Below are 21,124 nucleotides of genomic sequence, written 5' to 3'. Positions count from 1 at the left end.
CTCTCTGGCTGCATTCCTCAGCTAAATATAAATGATTTGTCCCGTCCATTGTTCAAAAATCATCCACAACCCCTCTCCCCCTCCATAGGAGGGCAAGCCGATGGCACAACACACAGGCAAAAAAAAAAAAAATTCCCTAGGAGGCTACCCTGAGTGGACACATCGAGGGACATGGAAGACACAGACAACGGAGCCCTGGGTTTCCTCCACCAGTTCCAGGGGGGCTTCCTAGAGGAGTCACTCCAGAAAAAAAAAAAAAAAAAAGGACACCCTTACAGATAATGCGCTTGGTGTTCCGAACAGGGCCAGGTTAAGCGACTCCCTGCTGCCTGCACCCCACAACACCCCAACACCTTCAACTTCCACCCTACAGGTGGAGCAGACCCTCCCCTTATCAGAGTGATCCAAAACTCCAGTTCTGATACCCACATGTACAACAAACAATGCTTTCAGAACAAGCCCGTTTCTTATTTAGAGGGTTTTTTCTTTTCCTTTTTTTTTTTTAATGTAACCACAAGAAAAGTTTTTTAAAAGTCCCAAACTTGGAGGCACAGATGGGCTACATCTCCGACCGCGGAACGTGCCAAAGACCTGTCACTCTGGATGCTTCTCTGCCAGCGGCGGCCCAAGGAGGGGGTCGGGACACCCAGGGGTCCCCCACACCCCAGGGCTGCAGCTTAGCCCTGCTCCAAAGCCCTTCGGTCCTTCCTCCCTCTGGGGGTCCGAGGCCATACAGACAGCAAGCCTAGGCAGTTCCAGGGGTCTCCCCTCGCGGCTGCACCCCACAGACCTCCCGGCTGTCCACGACAAGGTCTTGCTCCCCGCCTCTCCGGGGCAGCCGCCGACCGCCCAGGGACCGGGCCCGCACCCACCTCCGCCCTCCCCAGCGCGGCCGCCGGCTCCGCTCGCCCCACGGCCCGCCCTCGCGCTCCGCCTCCCCTCCAGCGCCCCTCTCCCCGGTGCCCCCCAGCCCTGGGGACCACGCCCGCCCACCGGGCGTCCACCGGAGCCCCTCAACTTTGCACGCTCCCCCGAGCCCCGCGCCCCGCGCCCTCCCGCCCCGGGGCTTGGGGGAAGCAGCCCTCACCGCAGCCGCAGGAACGTGGGGGTCCCCGCTCGGCTCGCCTCAGCTCACCGCCGCCGCCGCCGCCGCCAGCGGAAACGGGGGGCGGGGCCGGGCTGGCGGCGGGGGGCGGGGCTTGCCCGGGAACGGCGGCGGCGGCGGCGCGGGGCGTGGTCTTGATGGGCGGGGCCTACCCGGGACCCGCTGAGGCGGAACTTCAGCGGGAGCATGGCCTTTGTGGGGCGGGGCCTGTTCAGGGACGGTGGGCGGGGGCGGGGCCTGTCCGGGATCTGAGGCGCCGCGAGGCGAGGCGAGGCGAGGCGGAGACTGCCAGGCGGACGAGGGAAGCAGAGTGCGTGTGGAAGGAGGGTAGCCTTGTCCCCCCGGAGCCAGAACTCGGGGCCTGGGGGCCGCCACCGCCCTCTATCCCCGCGCGGGCACGGGCGCCCTCTCCTGGTTCCGAAAGCCTGGATCCCCGCCCCCTCGAGTTGGGCAGGGGGCGGCCCGGGCCTAGTGGTGCCCGCACCCCGCACGCACACACACCCCGAGGGTGCTGGTGCCCCGAGTCGCGGCTTCCCTCCTGTGGTACCGAGCGGTCTGGCTGCTCCACAGCCGCCTCTCCAGAGCTGCGCTTCCCCGGTGTGGGGGGCGGACGCTGTAGGCCCCTTGTTCCCCGGGAGTTTGAGACCGCCGGGCTGCCCCGGGGGGTTTTCTAGAAGGTGCGTACCGCAGGAGGGCTGGACTTGTGTCGAAAGGCCAGAGGGCTGGCCGGCTCTTCTGGCCTGGACCCCTCAACACGGAGTCTCCCTTCCTCAAAGGCTTATTTGGCATCCCCCCTCCTGCCTCCCAAAAGTCTTCCCAGAGGAGCTGCCAACCAACCGCAGTCTCCCCCTCACACGTTGAGGGGCACCCTGCCCAGTGTCCAGAAGAGGAAGCCGGGGCAGCGCGGCAAAGGGACACACGCCTGGACACCTGTGGTGCACCGGGTCAGACAGAACCGCACAGCCCAGCGCTTGGGAGCCAAGCTGGCCCGTGGAGATCCCGACGAGCTTTTTAATCCCAGTCCACAGGCTCATGCCCACACTCCCGCCAAAGAAAAAGCAACAGTTGGTGCGTGGTGAGCATTCCACAAGTGCCAACTTCCTCCAGCCCTTTCCAAGGGGTGGGGTATCTTTTTTTTTTTTTAGATTATTTTATTTTTATTAGAAGGGTACATTGATAGAAAGAAGGAGAGACAGATCTTCCATTTGCTGGCTCACATCCCAAATGGCCTTAAGCATCAGAGCTGAGCTGATCAAGAGCCAAGCACTTTCAGGTCTCCTGTGTGGGTGTAGAGGCTAAGGGACTTGGGCCATCCTCTGCGGCCTTCCCAGGCCGCAAGTAGGGAGCTGGATGGAAAGTAGAGAAGCTGGGACATGAACCTGCACCCATATGGGATGGCTGGCACCGCAGGCAGAAACTGAGCCACCGTGCCAGCCCCAGAGTTTTGTGATCTTAAAACAAGTGTTCTGGGCCCAGTGCGATAGCCTTGTGGTTAAATCCTTGCATGCATGTGCCAGAATCCCATAAGGGTGCCCATTCATGTCCCAGTTGCTCCACTTCCCATCCAGCTCCCTGCTCGTGGCCTGGGACACAAGGACCTGCTGGAAGCCTGGGGTCGCGGTTTTCCATGCCAGGCTGCTAACCAACCTGGTGCTGCTGACACTCGTGGCGGAAATGTCTAGAACTAGGCTCTCTGAGTCAGAGGGATGCACATCCCCTTACTCCTCTTGTCCCGGAATGGTTATTAGTCATCCTCCTTTTCACTGTCGGGATTTCCTGGTGCGGACAAGTTCTGTACTGCTGTAACTCAGACCAGAAGCAGGACTCCAGGCAGTTACTTACACCCTGGATGTGAATGTGAGCAGCTTGCCAGGGATTTCTAGAAAACCCAGGGATTTGAGAAGATCGAATGTCACTTTATGTCCTTGAAATCACCGAATCAAATCAAAAAGGATCAAAAGCAAAAAATTCAAACGTCCAAGCCAGCCAGCAGCCTCCAGGACTGTCCCTGCTGAAGGGTGACACCTAGTGGTGACAAGCTGGCACTGCGGACTGCCCGGTTTTCTCCGCATTAGGATCCCGCCAGAGTTCCAGCTGTCACTTAAAACTAACATTTACCAAGCACAATCCTAATAACTGTGTTTTAATTCATCAAGCCTCATAGTAGTCCACGAGGCAGGCACCATCATTATCTCCCGGTTTACAGATGAGTAAACTGAGGCTTGGAAGAGTTTAGGTCAGTTTTCCTATACCATATAGCTAGTAAGAGACCAAGCCAAAATGTAACCCTAGGTTGTGTGGTCACTGGGCTTTGTTGTGACATATCATGCTAAGCTTCTGCTTGCCTTGCTGGCATCCCATATCAGAAGGCCATTTCGGGCCCGGTGGCGCGGCCTAGCGGCTGAAGTCCTTGCCTTGAACGCCCCGGGATCCCATATGGGCGCTGGTTCTAATCCCAGCAGCTCCACTTCCCATCCAGATCCCTGCTTGTGGCCTGGGAAAGCAGTCGAGGACGGCCCAAAGCCTTGGCATCCTGCATGCACATGGGAGACCTGGAAGAAGCTCCTGGCTCCTGGCTTTGCACTGACTCAGCTCCGGCTGTTGCGGCCATTTAGGAAATAAATCAACAGACGGAAGCTCTTCCTCTCTGTCTCTCCTCCTCTCTGTGTAGTTGGCTTTCAAATAAAAATAAATAAATCTTTTTTTAAAAAAACGAGTATAACAGCCGCTCATGTTAGACATGTGACATGTACGCTAATTTAGTATTTAGATAAAGTTTGGTGGCTAAATGATTAAGTAAATCAAATTAGATGCATAAATTGAGACTTTGCTTTGTGATTAATATTTAAAATCGTAGAGTTAAATGCTCAGTGTCTAAGATTTTGTTAGATTTGTACATCTGCCCTAGACAGATGTTAGATGTTGGCAGTGCTTAATTATAGTTTAAACAGCCTGAGCTAATTTAATTACTCAAGCTTGTAAGTGATATTAAATGTTTAGAGAATTCATAAGCTAATTGAGCATGCATTAAAGAACAATCGGAAGAGAGTTCACATAAAGATGCTTGTTTTATGAGCAAAGTAACAAGATCTATAGATGGAACTTAACTAGTTTTAAAAGTTTACAACTTTAGTAAATCAAACAAAACTAATAAAATACAGTTTATTCTTTTTTCATGCATCAAATTCTATTCAGACTCAAAAACTCCATGGTGCTGGCAGGCACTGTGGAGCCTGCTCACGCTCTGAGTGTCCAGCTGGTCCACTTCTTTTTTTTTTTAATACATTTTATTATTATTGCTATCATTTTATGATACAGCTCCATATTCCCTTATCCCCTCCCCAATTCCCTCCCCCCCCACCTAGTTCCTCTATATCATTACTAACATATAGTTCTTCATACTCCGTCCTATGACCATCATTGCGGGCATGGACAATGGCAGAGAGTCCAGAATCCTATTGTCAAGATATACTAGACAGTTTCATTGTAAGTCCATCTTTGTCTGGAAACAGGAATGCACACCGCACTGCATCCTCACATCTGGATGTCAGTCCCCATTTCACCAGCTGCTCCACTTCTGATCCAGCTTCCTGCTAAGGCGCCAGGGGGCAGTGGACGATGGGCCGGGCAGCTCCCCACCATCCACATGGGAGACCTGGACAGAATTCCTCTTTGCCCCAGTGGCTGAGAGACTCACATCCCATCCATGAACAGCAGCTCCAGTGTCCAGCTCTGGCCGTCACTCCAGCTTCCTGCTAATACAGACCCTGGGAGGCAGCTGAATTCCCACCACCCACGTGGGAGCCCTGAATTGACTTCCCAGCTGCCAGCTGGCCCAGCACCTCAGGTCATTTGGGAAGTGGACCAACAGACAGAATCTTCCCACTCTACCTCTACCACTTTTCAAACAAATAAATAAATATTATCAAATAAATGAATATTTGTGGGAAATTTTTTTTTTATTTGAAAGGCAGAGTTAACAGAGAAAAGGAGAGGCAGAGAGATATTTTCCATTCACTGGTTCACTCCCTAAATCGCCACAATAGCCAGAGCTGGACTGATCAGAAGCCAGGAGCCAGGAGCTTCCTCTGGGCCTCCCATAAGGGTGCAGGGGGTCTAAGCACTTGGGCCATCCTCCACTGCTTTCCTAGGAACATATGTAGGCAGCTGGATCGGAAGTAGAGCATATGGATTTTTTCTTTAGAAGTTCAACCCCAGGGCTGACGCTGTGGTGTAGTAAGTAAAGCTGCCACCCACAGTGCTGGCACTTCGTTTGGTTTAGAGTCCAGAGACTGGCATACAGATCTCTCTGTCCTCCTCTCCTATCCCCCCTCAGAAACTCTGCCTTCCAAATAGATAAATCTTTAAAAAGAAAAACAAAGTTCAACCCCATTGCTTCTCCACTGCTACGTGAACGGCAGGTGCCTGAAGACCAGATCTGCAGGACCTGGGTGGGCAGGTAGGAAGCACCGGGAGGCCACGTGTGCGCATGCTCCTCACACACAGGCACCACTGCAATGAGGGTTTCTCCTCCACCTCGGTTAACAAGGGCTGGAGCTGCTCTCCTGCATCTTCTGCTAACCAGCAGCTGGGCCTGAGCTAGCAGCTCTGGGGTCACTGGCCCTAGTGCTCCTGAGCCCTGTCCTCCCTCTGCAATCCCAGAGACCAGGTCCTCCAGGTGCAGCTATTCGTGTCCCAGCTGCTCCACTTCCCATCCAGCTCCCTGCTTGTGGCCTGGGAAAGCAGTCGAGGACGGCCCAAAGCCTTGGCACCCTGCATGCACATGGGAGACCTGGAAGAAGCTCCTGGCTCCTGATCAGCTCAGCTCTGGTCATAATGGCCATTTGGAGGATGGATCAGAAGAAATCTCTCTGTCTCTCCCTTTCTCTGTAAACTTGCTTTTCCAATAAAAATAAATTAATCTTTAAAAGAAGAACCAACATAATTTTCTTTTTAAAAAAGATTTATTTATTTTTATTGGAAAGTCAGATATACAGACAGGAGGAGATACAGAGAGGAGGATCTTCCGTCTGTTGATTCATTCCTCAAGTGGCTGCAATAGCTGGAGCTGTGCCGATCTGAAGCCAGGAGCCAGGAGCTTCTTCCGGGTCTCCCACTTGGGCGCAGGTACAGTGTTCCAAGGTTTTGGGCCGTCCTCAACTGCTTTCCCAGGCCACAAGCAGGGAGCTGGATGGGAAGTGGAGCCACTGGGATCAGAACTGGCGCCCACATGGGATCCCAGAATGTATAAGGCAAGGACTCCACCACTAGGCTACCATGCCTGGCCCCCATAATTTTATTCTTTTTGCATGCAACTCTCTCCTATCAGGAAAGCTTCTGAGACCGGCGGCCTTGGTTTTATTCCAGAAGCTAGAACAGGACCAGACCCAGAATGCTCAGCAGGTGTTTATGGGATGAATGAGGCCTGTTGAAGGCCACCCTGCTAGGCTTGCACAGTGCGGTCCAGACAGCAACAAGCATCTTGCTTGGCCTCTTACATGTGTATGCAAATCTCCTCGCAGGTGCTCAAGGGCAGAATTTGGTTTTCCCACAAGACCTGCCTGTTACAAAGCTGCTTCCCTCTCCAGCTGGGCCATGGGATTGCCCAGTGTCCAGACCAGAGAAAAACTGCGCTGTGCTGGAGGCCATGGGAGGACGCACAGAGAAATAGACACACACACACATACTCTCGGAGGCCCAAGAAGCCACCATGGGAATGCGATCGGTTGCCAAAGCAAAGCGAGCAGAAGCCAGTATCAAAGCTAGGGACTACGGCCAGGAATCCCAGACCTAAGGGCGCAAGTGTGGCCTGGGGAGGGGCACGGGCCGCCTCTGGTGCAGGCATGTGAGACAACTTGCTTTCATGTGCCTCCAGGGTGGTGCTGGGTGGGTCAGCTGGGATTAGAGGAGGGGGCGGAGGTGGGATGGGAAGAACCATATTTCTTGGGCCGGGGAGCTGGGGGTGCTGTCCGGTTTTGTGCAGCTCAAGCTGGGGAGACAGCGTGTGGTCTTAGAAGTCACAGGCAAGCTTCAACGCCCTGCAGCCTTGACCATGAGCTGGAGCAGAGTTTCCTTGAGTGTCATCTCCCTTGCACTGGCTGTTGAAGAAGGCACCAAACCTCCATAAGCAGTTTAAAAAGCCAAAGGCTGTGTCTCTCCAATAATCGCAAAATGGGAGTTGGCACGCAAAGCAGCCGCACAGCGTTGGCCTCCGAACCAGTGGGGGGATTTTGAGAAAGAAATTGGAAGGAAGTCAGCAGAGTCGTTAAGAGAAAAAGCAGAACAAAGGGCCCGTGCCAAACTTCAGAAGTTCTCGGCCTGGCCTCCAAGGACGGGAGCGGCCGAGCAGAGCAGATGCCTTTGATATAGCAAGAAGACAGAGTTCCGTGGTCACAAGACGCTCAGCAGACGCGTGATCTGACCGTCTGCTGATGACCCGGTCACTGCTCCCAGGGGACTGTTCGCACACCAGCTGGCATGTTCACGCCCCCTCCCACATCAGGGGCCAGTTTGCCTGTCTCCTTCACATGTGCCTGTAGCTCACATCACCCCCACAGAGACAGAAGTGTGTTACCCCGAAGGGGCTTGGGTTGCCGTGTATTTGGTTGTTGCATGGAGGTCTTCCCCTTAACGCCAGCACTTTTTGGGAATTCCAGCAGCCAGTTCCCAGCCATCCTACCCAGCAGCAGGCAGGAGTTGGCAGGCAGGCACGAGCGCTCCCAGGGCCCTGCGAGCAGCTGGTGGGCTCAGCATCGCACAGTTGCAGCTTCAGTCTGCAAGCCACCCATGTGACAAACCTGCTCCCCGATCCCAGTGCTGAAACCAAGTTCCTGGGACGCCTTAGTAAAAGACCCCAACCTGGCAGCATCCTGTGCTGCCCACTCTTCAGCTCCAGGGTTTTGTTTTTGGTTTTTGTCCATTGGTTGTTTCTTAGCCAGCCAGTTCAGTGCTTCTAGAAATGTGGTCCTTGTGGAAGCTGCTGACAGAACTGGCTCCTGGAGCCCAACCTGGAAGGTGCCAAGAGGCGGATGTACGCTGAGGGGCACTGGACACTTGTTCTTGGGATGGCACCAGGACAACGGCCTGAACATCAGGCTTAGAGACACCAGAGTGGGGAGGTGGGAGTGGGTGGAGAGAGGCATGGGCCAAGCAGGCAGGGATCCAAGTTGAATCAGAAAGCAGCCCTTCCTGTAATTCCCAGCAAAGCCCACTAGATGGCGGAGGTAGACGGGGCTGCCCTGATCCTGTAGGTGGGCAGCCCAGCTGGACTTTAGAATTTGGCTTGTGCCGTTCGCTGTCCCCAAAGTGCTGAAGCTCCGTCCTTCCCATAAAAAAAGAAATCACTCGCACAAGGGCCTTGGTGTAAGTAACAGACTTTACTGAAAGATGTGAAGAGACAGAGGGAGTTTACAAAACAAAAATACAAAAACCTTCAGTTCAAATGAGACATCTCAAAGTTTAGACAGACCCCTGGCCACTGCCACCTCCAAAGAGAGAGGACCCTCCCTGTTTCTCCCCCTTGTTGCTCAGGAAGGAAAACAAAAGTCAAATTCCTGACGGTCAGGCCCCCATTCGTTCTGCCCTTCCTTTCTAGAACCTTCCCTGGCCCTTTCTTCCCTGGATTAATGCCACACCCGTTTGTCTTCCCAATTCATAAATTTCCCCATGGCCTCTGACTCCAGCGTAGGGAAAGAGTCTAAATGCAACAATCGGCCGCCCCAGGCCTCTGCTAGCCTTCTGTGAGGGACCCTGCAGGTGCCTTGGGGGTGGGCAGAGCTGCCAGGCCCTGCCGCTACTGCCACCTACAGTCCTGCTGCCCACAGCAGTGCCAGCCACTTATACTTCACAAAAGTATGAAGAGTAAGTCACAGGCCCGAAGTCACAGGACACAGACAAGGCCAATTCAGGCCTAAGTTGGCCGGGTTCAAGTATTTTTTTTTTTAAGATTTATTTTTATTGGAAAGTCAGATATACAGAGAGGAGGAGAAACAGAGAGGAAGATCTTCCATCTGATGATTCACTCCCCAAGTGACTGCAACGGCCAGAGCTGAGCCAATCCGAAGCCAGGAGCTTCTTCTGGGTCTCCCACATGGGTGCAGGGTCCAAAGGCTTTGGACTGTCCTCAACTGCTTTCCCAGGCCACAGGTAGGGAGCTGAATGGGAAGCGGGGTTGCCGGGATTAGAACCAGTGCCATATGGGATCCTGGCGCGTTCAAGGAGAGGACTTCGGCTGCCAAGCCACCGCACCAGGCCCTGGGTTCAAGTTCTTGAAGAGGACTTAGATGGGAGAATTTTGGTAAGGAGCTTTTTGAGTTTTCATTCTCAGAGCTAATGCAATGGATCATGTGAGAAGGGGTCAAGGGGACGCTAGGGCACCTGCTCTGCCCTCGTGGGCCCTAAGGAGCAATCCTCCTCCCCTACCCCCAGCCTTCCCCACCCCCTGCTCACTGTCCTCAGAGCCACTCACAGCCCAGGACAGGGAGCAGCTGCATGGGCTGTGTGTACACAGGATCTGGGGGGCCTGGGTGAAGCCATATCATGACAGCACCCCCACACCCCCAGATCTCTAACCTCAGCCCTAAAAAGGCTACTTACATACTAGCACGCTCACACATACATATGTGCACGAGCGCGCGCACACACACACACACACTGCAAACTCCTTGTAGTTAAACCATCCCACTGACGCTCACTGGCACAATCCTCTTGGCCACACCAAGACCCCACGAGAAGCCATGTTTTCCTGTCCCAGTCTCCATCCCTACCCCCTGCCATCTGTCAGGTCTCTCATCACAGCAGAGGTGGGGCTGGAGCAGGGAGAGCAGTCCGTCCCTTCCACACAGGGCAGACCCAGGGCACCCGGACCGCACGGCCTCACACGCACTCATTGTCTCAAGGGTTTGCCCAACACCTGCTGGATCCCAGATGTGGTATTTGGACTCCACGTTCCATACTGGCGGGGGCCCACTGGGTTTCTGACTCCAGCATCCTGTGGCTGCAGCTCCTGGGGGTCAAGACGTGAGGATCCCTGTCACCCCCAGGAGACTTGGCTTGAGCTTTGGGTCGTCTTGGACATTTGGGGAGTGAACCAGTGGATGCAGGGTCTATCAATAAACTTGTTTGAATAACAAAATCAGATTTAAGTCTCCCCTGCTTAGCCAACTTCCTGTGACACAGAGTTCAAAGTCCTTACCCAGACAGGATGGATGCTGGGTCCCCTCTTTCTTCTGTATATCCAGCCTCTACCGGTCTCAGCCCTTGGACCACACAGCAGCCTCTGCATCCCATCTGAGTGGCCTCTGAGACACTGCACCTGAGACACACCTGTCCCCTCCACTTGGAACGCTGTCCCCACTCTCCTCCCAGGGCTGGCTGTCCACCCTCAGCCTACCCAGAGCACTCATCCACTTCTGGCTCATGTCTCATTTCCTGGCTTATTGCCCAAGGCCCAGTCCACCCCAGCTCCAACTCAAAAGCAGAAGTTGGACAAACAGGTAAATGCAGTCTCCAGCCAGGACGGTTAGCTGATTCCTCTGCGCCTCACTTTTTCTTTTTTTTTTTTATTTTTGTCTTTTGTTTTTTCTTTTTGTGTGTGTGTGTTTTGTTTTCTTTTGCGCTTCACTTTCTTCCCTTTAAAATGGGGCTAGGGGCTGGCACGATGGCTCAGTGACTAAATCCTCGCCTTCCACTCACCTGGATCCCATATGGGAACTGGTTCATGTCCCCATTACTCCACTTCTTTTTTTTTTTTTTTTAATTTCGCTTCCCACCCAGCTCCCTGGGAAAGCAGTAGAGGATGGTCCAAAGCTTTGGGACCCTGTACCCATGTTGGAGACCTGGAAGAAGCTCCAGGCTCCTGGTTTCAGATCAGCTCAATTCCGGCCATTGTGGCCACTTGGGGAGTGAACAAGCAGGTAGAAGACCTTTCTCTATCCCTTTCTCTCTGTAAATCTGCTTTTTCAATAAATATAAAAATAAATATTTAAAACAACAACATAAAATAAAACATGGAGCTGGCAGGGAACATGGGCTGTGAGGCCGGCCGTTGCAGGCAAGGTCCAACAGGAATGCGGCTGACATATGGGAGGTCTAACCCTTCCGCATTCCGCGCTGGCCCTTGAAGAATGCATCACAGATGGCCCGTGGGAGGGGGTGGGAGGTCACTCCTGGCTGGGGATCCTGCAGCACCAGCACCACAGTGGGGAGGACATGCCAAAGCCAGCAGGTCAGAGAGTAGTCAGGTCCCAGCCTCCGTTGGCCCCCAGGGATGAGGTAGCCAAGGCTGCCACCTGCTGTGGCTGACCTTGGCATTGTACTCTAAGAGCAGGGTTAGGCCGCTGGAGTTCTCAGTTCACACTTGCACTGCCCCCACCCACACATTGCACACAAGAGCCATCTCCTAACTTGGTGCACTTGACCGTGGCCAACAGGCCTCTCCCTGTGAGGTCAGGGTGTTCATCCGTATATGCCAGTCAGTGTGAGAGGGGTAGGCACAGCTCACAGGGGCCATGATGGTGACCGGGGGGTGTTAGGATCCTTCTGAAGCCCACCTAAGACATACGAATGCTTGCTGCCTGCCCAGGAACTCAGCCCAGGCTCCTTGGAGCCCATAGCCTATCATTTTAAAACATTATTTCAGTTTTTATTATAAGTAAATAATAAAAAGCTCCCACCCCCTGGCTCATTCTCCAAATGGCTGCAATAACAGAGCTGGGACAGATAAAGCTGGGAGCCTGGAACTCTAACTAGGTCTTTCATGTGGGTGGCGGGGACCTAAGTCCTGGAGCCATTGCTGCCTCGAGCATGTGCGTGAGCAGGGAGCCAGGCACGCTGAGAGGCCCAGGATACAGGCATGCTGTGACCCTCTTCACCCTCTTCTGATGGAAGCTGGGTCCCGTCTACACTGACAGCACAGGTGGCGGGGAGCAGATATCCCAGGGGACTAGCTGCCAGCCGGCCCTCCTCCTTCCGCTCGCCTCCCACCACCGTCACTCCCATCCACGCACACATAACTGTAGCAAAGCTCGGCTCATTCCCATTTAGCAGTTGTCCACTCGGATTGACTAGTTAACAAATCCCCGCTGGTTGTTGGACCTAACAACCCAGCACGAACATGCGCTTGGCAGAATGCTGGTCACCGCACGCACACACACACACACGAGGTAGATTTTAATAAAGAGGCCTGTTTTTTCCAGATGGGGAAACTGAGGCACGATGAAAATAAGTTAACATATCCCAAGATCACACAGCTTGTCAGTAGCTGGTCTGGCTCTGAGAGCCCTTACTCCCACTTGGTGAAAACAACTCCCCAGTGCTGACTTACTTACAAAAAATTACTCATTTTCATATTCCCATCACACATATCTTGGGGCGCAGGACACCCCCTACATGGCCTGTGGCTTAAACTTCTGTTTAGTTCTGGAACTGGCAGAGAATGCCAGAGCCAGCAGGGGGTGGCAGTGAGCCAGCTCCGGCCCACTAAGGGCGGGGAGGGTGTGCTCACCAGAACACAGAGCCAGCCAGACTCTCTCCTTGGCAGCAGTGCCAGCTTCCTCCTCTGCCCCTTGCGCACCTGGGGCTGGGGGTACATGAGACCACACCTCCCCCCTCTAGCCATGGCTGGGGGGTGGCAGTGAAGGCAAGCCTGGTGCAGATGGAATGAAACCACCCCGTGTGCTCTGACCTTGCTCCCTCCAACAAGCGTCGCCTCCCCAGGGCCAGCTGCACGAGGCAGCGGCGGCCAAGCGGCCATGGGGCACGGATGCCTTCATGTACACGAGGCTGTGAGCACACGGCCTGTGCCTGCATGGCTCCATCTTCAGGGGCCTCCCAGTGTGGCTGGCAACACAGGACAGGGGCTGGCGGGCAGCAGAGCAGCCATCCCACACAAGCTTCGGCATTGGGCCATGTCCCTGGCTGAATCCACCGGCAGTACTGGCTTCAGAAGTGCCCAGGGTAGGGGCATCTCTGGGCACCACTTCCGGTCTGCTCCCAATCCCTCCCAAGGCTCATGCAGGCCAGACCAGTTCCTCTGAAAATACACAAGACTGTGGATTTATTGGGGGTTGGGCACTGCAGGCTGAGGCACAGTTTGTGGCTGGGGCAGGAAGAGTCACCCGCCAGGGCGGTTCCAACCTCCCTTAGCACTTCAGGAGGCTATCCGTGCAGGTGCCCTCCCCGCCACCACGCGCCCTGCTCCCCAAGTCTCATTCTTTCACCAGCCGGTAGATGTGGTGTTGGGCCCCGTGCTCGCTGGCCGACACCTCGAAGACGTAGGCAATGCACAGCAGGGTCTCCTGCGTGTCCCTGTTGGTGACCACCTGCGGGCGAGACACAGATGAGGCACACCCCGGGTGCGATCGGCCCCCGGCCCTGGCCGGCCTCCGCGGCGCCCCACACACCTGCAGGATGGTGAAGTTCTCCAGCACACTGTTCATCATGTGCTTCTCGGGCAGGTGCTTGAGCTTGTGGATGAAGTTGATCATGTACTCACAGAGCGGAGAGCGGTGGATGCGGTACGAGTAGTGGCCGTTCTCGTAGTGGGCATACTCTGTCTGCAGGGGCAAGCCAGGGGGCACAGTAGGACAGTAGGACCTCAGGATCCTCCCTCTGTCCAGCTCCAACTCCACCAGGAGGCTCCACAACCTGCTAAGGAGGAGGCTGCCTTCCCAGGCAGAGTGGGTGCGTGTCTAAGCAGACCCCTCTCCTCTGCGGTGACAGGCAAGATGGCAGGGACTGGAGACGGACACGGGCTGGCTGCACAGACGGGAACGGGACAGAGGCCTTGCAGCCCTGGCCACACACTAGGATAACACCTGGGATTCCTGTGGACTGTGGTGGGCACACACACACCTGCACATATACGCTGGTGACACCTGAATCTGCCTGGCAGGCTGTCTCACTGTCAACCTTCTGACTGCCTAGGCTCCACTCCACCTGTGCTGCAGCTGGGTCAAGAGGATGACTACACCTAGCTCCACCAGGACCTCGGATACATCAAGCCCCTGCCTGCAAGGTCTGCCTCTCACACCAGCACTGGTTTGGGTCCCGGCTGTTCCACTTTCAGCCTGGCCTCCTGCTAGCGTCGTGGAAATAGCAGCAGATGACAAGTGTCGGACCCCTTGAAAGAAGCTCCTGGCTTCAGCATGGCTAAATCCTGACGGTCTGGCCAGCGAACCAGCACATGCAGATCTCTCTGCTCCTCTGCAATTTCATCAAAATAATTTTTAAAAGGTTGTTAAAACTATACATGGGTGTTTTTTTTCCCCCAAAATGTGCAATCTTTTACCCCAGGCCACAAGCAAGAAGCTGGATGGGAAGTGGGAAGTGGGGCTGCTGGGATTAGAACCTGTGCCCATATGGGATCCCGGAGTGTTCAAGGCGAGGACTTTAACTGTTATGCTACTGCGCTGGGCCCCAAGAGTTTTTTAAAGTGCCCTTGTAAGTGGAGTCTATCACATGGAGTCCACCCTGGGGACAGAGGGAGGTGAGGGTGGACAGGCTTGGGCACTGGTGTCAGGGTCAGATCCCGGGGAAGGAAGAAGCCCCTTGCTAGGACTCATCCGGGAGCTCAGCGGGCATGCAGTTGTGTCTGACAGCGGGTGGGCGGACACAGAGAGCCTGGGTCACCCAGAAAGACTGACTGCTTCCATTCAGGAGAGAAGGAGAGGTCAGGGGCGGGCCGAGCAAGCCAGCTGGGTGCACAGGGTCACAGGCCGCCTGGGGTTAGAGCCTGTTTGTCCCCTTGCTGCCTGTGAAGACAGTAGGTGGCAGCAAGGACAACCTGCCCTCGGTTTGGATAAATGGAGGATTTCATCCCAACTTCCGCCTCCCCCACCCTGCCCCAAACACACACCAGGAAGCAGGGGCTGCAGTTCACACCCAGGGCCCGTGCTTCACCACACCCCTGCACCGCCCCAGGCCAGGAGGAGGGCAAGAGGAGCAGTCTGAATCTCTCATCACTTGCACTGGAGCAGAGTGCAGGAGATAAAGCAGGAAGTGTGCAGTTTGCCGAGGAGCAAGGAGGGGGGATGTCCCCGAGGGGACCACTGTGGCAGGTGGCTGTGGGGGGTGGTGCTCCCCCAGGCCCCCGCGGGCCGGACGGCGGTCTCCTACCTCGACCTTCTCCACCACCTGCTTGCCGAAAGAGCAGACCTTGGTGGAGCAGGTGATGATCATGTTCTCGGGGCTCTCGTACTGGCTGGAGACCCCGTAGAAGGAGCTGCCTTCGTCGTCGAGGTTGGTGTTGAGGTCTGCCTGCAGAGCAACATGGGCAAGCCAAACCAGAGGTCAGTTCTGACGACAGAGGTGTGTCAGCAGAGGGAGGGGGCCCATGGGACCCCCGGGGTCACACTGCAAGTTCTCGGTGGATGTGTGTGTGAAGAAACCAGGAATGTTTTACCCATGTCCAGATGGGGTAATAGTATCCAGTGTGTTGCCCAAACCACATTAGGAGAGGCATTCTACCTGCTCAGACACCAGTAGGCCAGCAGGTGGGGGAAATTTTTTTTTTAAGATTTATTTATTTTATTGCAAAGTCAGACATGTATATAGAGGAGGAGAGACAGAGAGAGAGAGATCTTCCGTCCGATGATTCACTCGCCAAGTGACCGCAACGGCCGGTGCTGAGCCGATCCGAAGCCAGGAGCTTGGAGCTCTTCCAGGTTTCCCATGTGGGTGCAGGGTCCCAAAGGTTTGGGCCGTCCTCGACTGCTTTCTGAGGCCACAGGCAGGGAGCTGGATGGGAAGCGGGGCCGCCAGGATTAGAATCGGGGCCCATATGGAGGACTTTAGCTGCTAAGCCACGGCGCTGGGCCTTAAACTGCAAATATTTGGGTATATTAGGGACTAGTGCCATGGCTCAACAGGCTAATCCTCCACCCTGAGGTGCCAGCTTTCTAGACCGGCATAAGTTAGTGTCCCAGCTGCTCCATTTCTGACTCAGCTTCCTGCTTGTGGTCTGGGAAAGCAGCAGAGGATGGCTGAAAGCCTTGGGACCCTGCACCTGGAAGAAGGTCCTAGTTCCCGGCTTCAGATAGTTCACCTCTGGCCACTGCAGCCATTTCGGGAGTGAACCAGCAGGTGCAAATACTCTCTACCCTTCTCTCCGTAAAATCTGCCTTTCCAATAAAAAACAAATCTTAAAAAATAATAATAATTAAATTCTAGGTCAGTCATTTCTACCTTAGTCTGAATGAGTTTCAGACACACTCGATGGCAAACACCCTGGAACTGCTGCCCACCCATTGCAATGACACTGCCAACTCCAGCCACCTGTGATCTTTTTAAATCGTTTATTGGAAAGGCAGAGGGAACAAGTGAGTGATGGAGACCTTCCATCCACCGGTTTGTTCTGTCAATAGCCACGAGAGCCAGGACTGGGTCAGGCTGCAGGTTGGAGCTGGGAACCCCATTCCCCTCTCACATGTGGGTAGCAGGGGCCCCAGTACTTGCGCCATCATCCACTGCTCTCCCAGTGCATCAGCAGGGAGCCTGATCGGAAGCAGAGCAGCTGGGACTCAGTCTGACCAAGTGGGTTGCAAGCAGCAGCTTAATCCACTATGCAACAATGCTGGCACCTTGAGATATATATAAACAGAAATCAAGAGACAGAGGACTCTTGTCCACTGGTTCACTCTTGCAAATGCAAGGGCACGAGCTGGAAGCTCAACCCAACGACTAGAGCACCATCACGGGCTGCCTCCCACACTGGTAAGAAGCTGCAGTCAGGAGCCAGAGCTGGAAATCCAACCCCAGCAGTCCACGGCACCGTAGCCACTGGGCTAGCCAGCCCTCACCCTTCTGTTTCTGTCTCAGCTTCCGGACCTGACGCCAATGGCAGAATTCGCTCTCCTGACTCCCCTGGGAGGTCCCCTCTCTGCCCACAAGTGATACACTCCAAGCCAACAGCCCCATTATTGCTCCCAGCCCAGCAGGGGATGCTGAGACAGCCCCAGGCCACTCAAGGGTCCCCAGAAGTCAGGTTCCCCACACATACACTAAGCCAAGGAAACACACAGGTCTGTGAAAAAGACCTATTCTTAGGGGGCAGGAGCCTGCCCCCAGCCCACACGAGCACAGTCCATGAACGTAGCCAATCTCCGGCCAGACTGTGGTTGGACACCCCTGTTCAGCTCAGAGGCACTGGAAATCCCCAACAATTTTTTTTCTGGGCACTAGGGGGCGCTCAGCTACTTCCTCTGTTTTATGGGAAAGTTCAAGAGCCAGAGCTGAATCCACTACTCTGACTACCAACAGGGCAGCAACTAAAGCAGGTTCCAGAACAGGATGAAGACATCTCACGAAGAGAGAAAACAGCCGCTCTTTTCCTGTAGAAACAGACAGCACAGAGTGAGTGCTCCGTGCTGGCGTTGAGAAGGCCACACCAGGAAGGAAGAAGGCAAAGAATGACAGCAGTCAGAGAGCAGGGCTGACATTCTGAAGCAAAGTAGCACTGTGCCTGCAACAGCCTCCTCTGCCACCCCCACGCTCACCCCACCGGGGACAGGGCACCTGTGCGTGCTGGCCTGCAACAGCCTCCTCTGCCACCTCCACGCTCACCCCACCGGGGACAGGGCACCTGTGCGTGCTGGCCTGCAACAGCCTCCTCTGCCACCTCCACGCTCACCCCACCGGAGACAGGGCACCTGTGCGTGCTGGCAGAGGGGCTCAGAACCAGCCACACATACCTGGGTTCAACTCCCACCTCCTGACTCCAGCTTCCTGCTAAAGGGGACCTTGGGAGGCAGAGGTGATGGCTCAACGACTCAGGGCTCTGTCACCCACAGGGCTAGACCTGGACTGAGTCCCTGGCTCCGAGCCCTGAACTAGTCCAGCCACCTGCTGCTGCCCAAGCCTTAAATGGGAGTTCTCTGATACAGTTTGTTTGTTTGTATATTTATTAAAAGATTCATTTTATTTTTATTGGAAAGGCAGATTTACAGAGAGGAGAGACAGAGAGGGAGATCTTCCGTCTGCTGGTTCACTCCCCAAGTGGCCGCAATGGCTGGAGATGAGCTGATCCGAAGCCAGAAGCCAAGAGCTTTTCCCGGGTCTCCCATGCGGGTACAAGGGCCATCTTCGATTGTTTTCCCAGGTCACAAGCAGGGAACTGGACAGGAAGCAGGGCTGATGGGATTAGAACTGGTGCCCATATGGGATCCCAGCGCATTCAAGGCGAGGACTCCAGCTGCTAGGCTACCACACCGGACCCTCTAATACAGTTTTAATGATGATTTTAAAAGGATTATTTTATCTATGTGAAAAGCAGAGTGCCCGAGAAGGACAGACAGATCTTTTCATCCCCTTGGTCACTCTCTAACCTACACCTGAAGAAAAGGCAGCAGGATGTCCAGCCACCTGGAAGGGCCAGTGTTGGACATGGGGTTGGACTCACAGCCTGTGGCCCCTGGCGAACCCGTGGGTTAATGCCAGGCCCCTGTACTGTCTGCCACCTCTCCCTACCATAACGATTCTCTAGTCCATTCTAAACAACCCATCCTTGAAACCAAGGGCTCTCTTTTCTGATATATATTATTTCACATTATATGGGAATAATCATTGAACTGCTAGTTATTCTGCACCATGACAGGTCAGCCACCCACCCCTCCCAGGCTCTTCCCAACACAGGACAAGGCAGCAGCTGCTTCCGCCCCCCTTCTCAATGGGACGCTGCCTGGGGGTGAGAACGAAACTCTCTCAGGGCTGGTGGAGTGGCTTGGTAGGTTAAGCTGCCCCCTTCAATGCAGGCCTGCCATACTAGAGAATGGATGGGAGTCCTGGCTACTTCGCTTCCAATCCAGTTTCCTGCTAATGTGCCTGGAAAAGTAGCAGAAGATGCACCAAGTACTTGGGCCTCTGCCACCCATGTGGGAGACCCGGGTGGAGTTTTACCTTCCTGGCTTTGGTCAGGACACTGTGGTCATTAGGAAAGTGAACTGGAGGATGGAAGATCTATCTCTGTCCTTCTCTCTATCACCCTTCCTTTAATAAATCTTAGGAGGAAAAAGTAGTTCAGCAAATACCACAAAAAAGTTTTTTAAATGTTGCACCCTGCTAATCAGCCTCTCACCTCTGGGTGGCGCTGGTGTGAGGGGCACGCGCCCTGGGTCACAAGGCAGGAACCCACTTGCCCCAGGAGGCCTCACAGGGCAGGCAGCTGGGGCCCCAAGCTCCACCACTCTCGGTTTTCTGTCATCACCTCCTGCTCACTTGGCCCCTCCGACAGATCTCTCAGTCACTGTTTATCCAGCCCTGGCCCAGCTTTGCTAGGGGGCAGTGGGGACCCCTAAAGGGGAGGAGGCGTTCCAGTGAGGGGAAGAGGGAAGGAAAAAGGAAACAAGAGGGAGGGAGGGAGAAGGCAGTTCGCCCAAGGACCTGCCCTAGGCTATACCGCATACTTCTAGAAGATGCTGACCTGACAACCCACCCAGTGACTCAGGCCTCGCATCCCTCCACGTCAAGCACCTCCCCCAGGCGGGCTCAGCCTCCACCCCCCACCGCCTGCCCTCTGCGGGGCCCCTTGCGCCCCTCCCCTCCCGGCGCACCCTATTCATAGCTGTGCGTGTGGGTGGGCGGCTCACAGGCGGTGCCTGAAACAGGTGTGGGGGATCTGGTGACTGACAGATGAGCCGAGACAGCCGCAGCCCCGGCTGTGGGGGCTCGGAGGGGCTTGGGTGTATTATCATGTGCTGGTATGTGCCTGGGAGAAGTGTCAGGGCCTAAAAGGGACCGGTAGGGCCAGCTCTGAAGGAAGGCTGCAATGCAGCTCCGGGCTCTGTGCCACCTTCTCTGGGCCCCCCCAGAGCCAGGACACCCTTCCTGCAGGCAGAAGTCATTGCCGGAAGCGCGTCCCAATCCCATCAGCAAGAAGTGTAACTCCGGGGCAGGAGGGTGGATGGGTGACCTCAATATCCCCCTCCCCCTCCTCTCCTGCTCCTATGGTCCGTGGGGGAGCTGGGGCTGAGAAAACAGCCAGCCAGGAAAAGCACTGTTTCCTGGTCGGGACAGTTTTCCTTCCTACTTGTGTGTGGCCAAGTTCACACCAGCCAATGGCAGGGATAGGCGCGACCAGGCCCGCATGGGTTCAGATGCCTGTTGAGCCCAACCAAGCCTCAGCCGTCTGCGTAGGCCCAGGACTGACCCAAAGTTTCCCGGCTTGCACAAACCCCATCATCACTCATCTGTGTCTTCTCCAGGTTCCTGTTCTCCCCACAACAAATCAAGCACTAGAAAGACACACCGGCCAGCTGCCAACATGTCCGGGCCACAGACATGCCCTGAGCTCTGATTCCACCTGCCCTCACCCACCCACACGGCCAGAGTGTTCCCCCTTCGCTGCCAACCCCTCCAGACCAAGCCGACTTTTCAGCTCCGACCCCGGGGGCGGAGCCTTGTGGAAGGCGCAGCAGGCCAATTCTTGCCCCAGGATCCTGAGATCCTGTGACCTCATCCCAAGGGGTGAGACAATGCCCCTATTTTCTAGAAGGAAAAGGTTGGGGCTTGGAAAATGCAAAAAGCTAGCCCATCTGCCTTGATGGCAGAGCCATGCCCGCCCTCCACGCTGCCTCTCTCCATGACGGGAGACCACCCAGAATCCAGGAGCCTGAAGGGAGTTGGGGTGGGGGTCGCTTGATGGATGACTCCCAGACGTTCTGCAACACAGGCTAGTTTCCTGTGACGTGCTAAGCCCACAGTCTGCATCCAGCTGCTGGGGCTGGCCCTGCTCACCTGCAGCCAGTTGTCCAGCTAGCCTGTGCTTTGCTTTCCCCTGGGCCACCTCCCAGCAGGTACAGCAGGACAGGGGTGACCACTGGCAAGAGGCTTACTCAGGCAGGCCCTTGCTGACTCCATGCCTGGACTAGAGTGGGAATGAAGAAGGTGTCTAAGAGGATATCGAATATCACTAACCACCACAACAAAGCAGAAATACTGAAAAGGGGCCCCAAATACGTCCTCTGCCCCTCCAGGGCAAGCACTTCCTGCCACTGCCTACCAGTCTCTCCCATGTGACTGGGTTGG

The 21,124-nt window shown here is 55.1% G+C and overlaps 2 protein-coding genes across 8 annotated transcripts in view; both read right to left on the bottom strand.

The window, feature by feature from the left end:
• The window catches only part of TSPAN9 (tetraspanin 9), a 156,518-nt gene extending 155,370 nt beyond the window's left edge, over positions 1-1,148 (bottom strand). The window contains exon 1 of the mRNA XM_058656074.1: positions 1,088-1,148. The gene's annotated coding sequence lies outside the window, so the exon portion shown is untranslated. The remainder of the gene's footprint in view (positions 1-1,087) is intronic.
• Positions 1,149-13,131: 11,983 nt separating this feature from the next.
• The window catches only part of TEAD4 (TEA domain transcription factor 4), an 82,647-nt gene continuing 74,654 nt past the window's right edge, over positions 13,132-21,124 (bottom strand). For all 7 annotated transcript variants that reach the window (XM_058655895.1, XM_058655898.1, XM_058655896.1 and 4 more), the window contains 3 exons: positions 15,221-15,361; positions 13,507-13,659; positions 13,132-13,425 (listed from right to left, as the gene is read on the bottom strand). In XM_058655895.1, the coding sequence (XP_058511878.1) occupies positions 13,312-13,425; positions 13,507-13,659; positions 15,221-15,361 (408 nt within the window). In that variant the 3' untranslated portion in view covers positions 13,132-13,311. The remainder of the gene's footprint in view (positions 13,426-13,506; positions 13,660-15,220; positions 15,362-21,124) is intronic.

This window comes from Ochotona princeps, chromosome 27 (assembly GCF_030435755.1).
Source record: "Ochotona princeps isolate mOchPri1 chromosome 27, mOchPri1.hap1, whole genome shotgun sequence".
NCBI classification, from domain to species: domain Eukaryota; kingdom Metazoa; phylum Chordata; class Mammalia; order Lagomorpha; family Ochotonidae; genus Ochotona; species Ochotona princeps.
The sequence above is the reverse complement of the archived record's forward strand: the minus strand, read 5'-3'. Positions and strand labels throughout refer to the sequence as shown.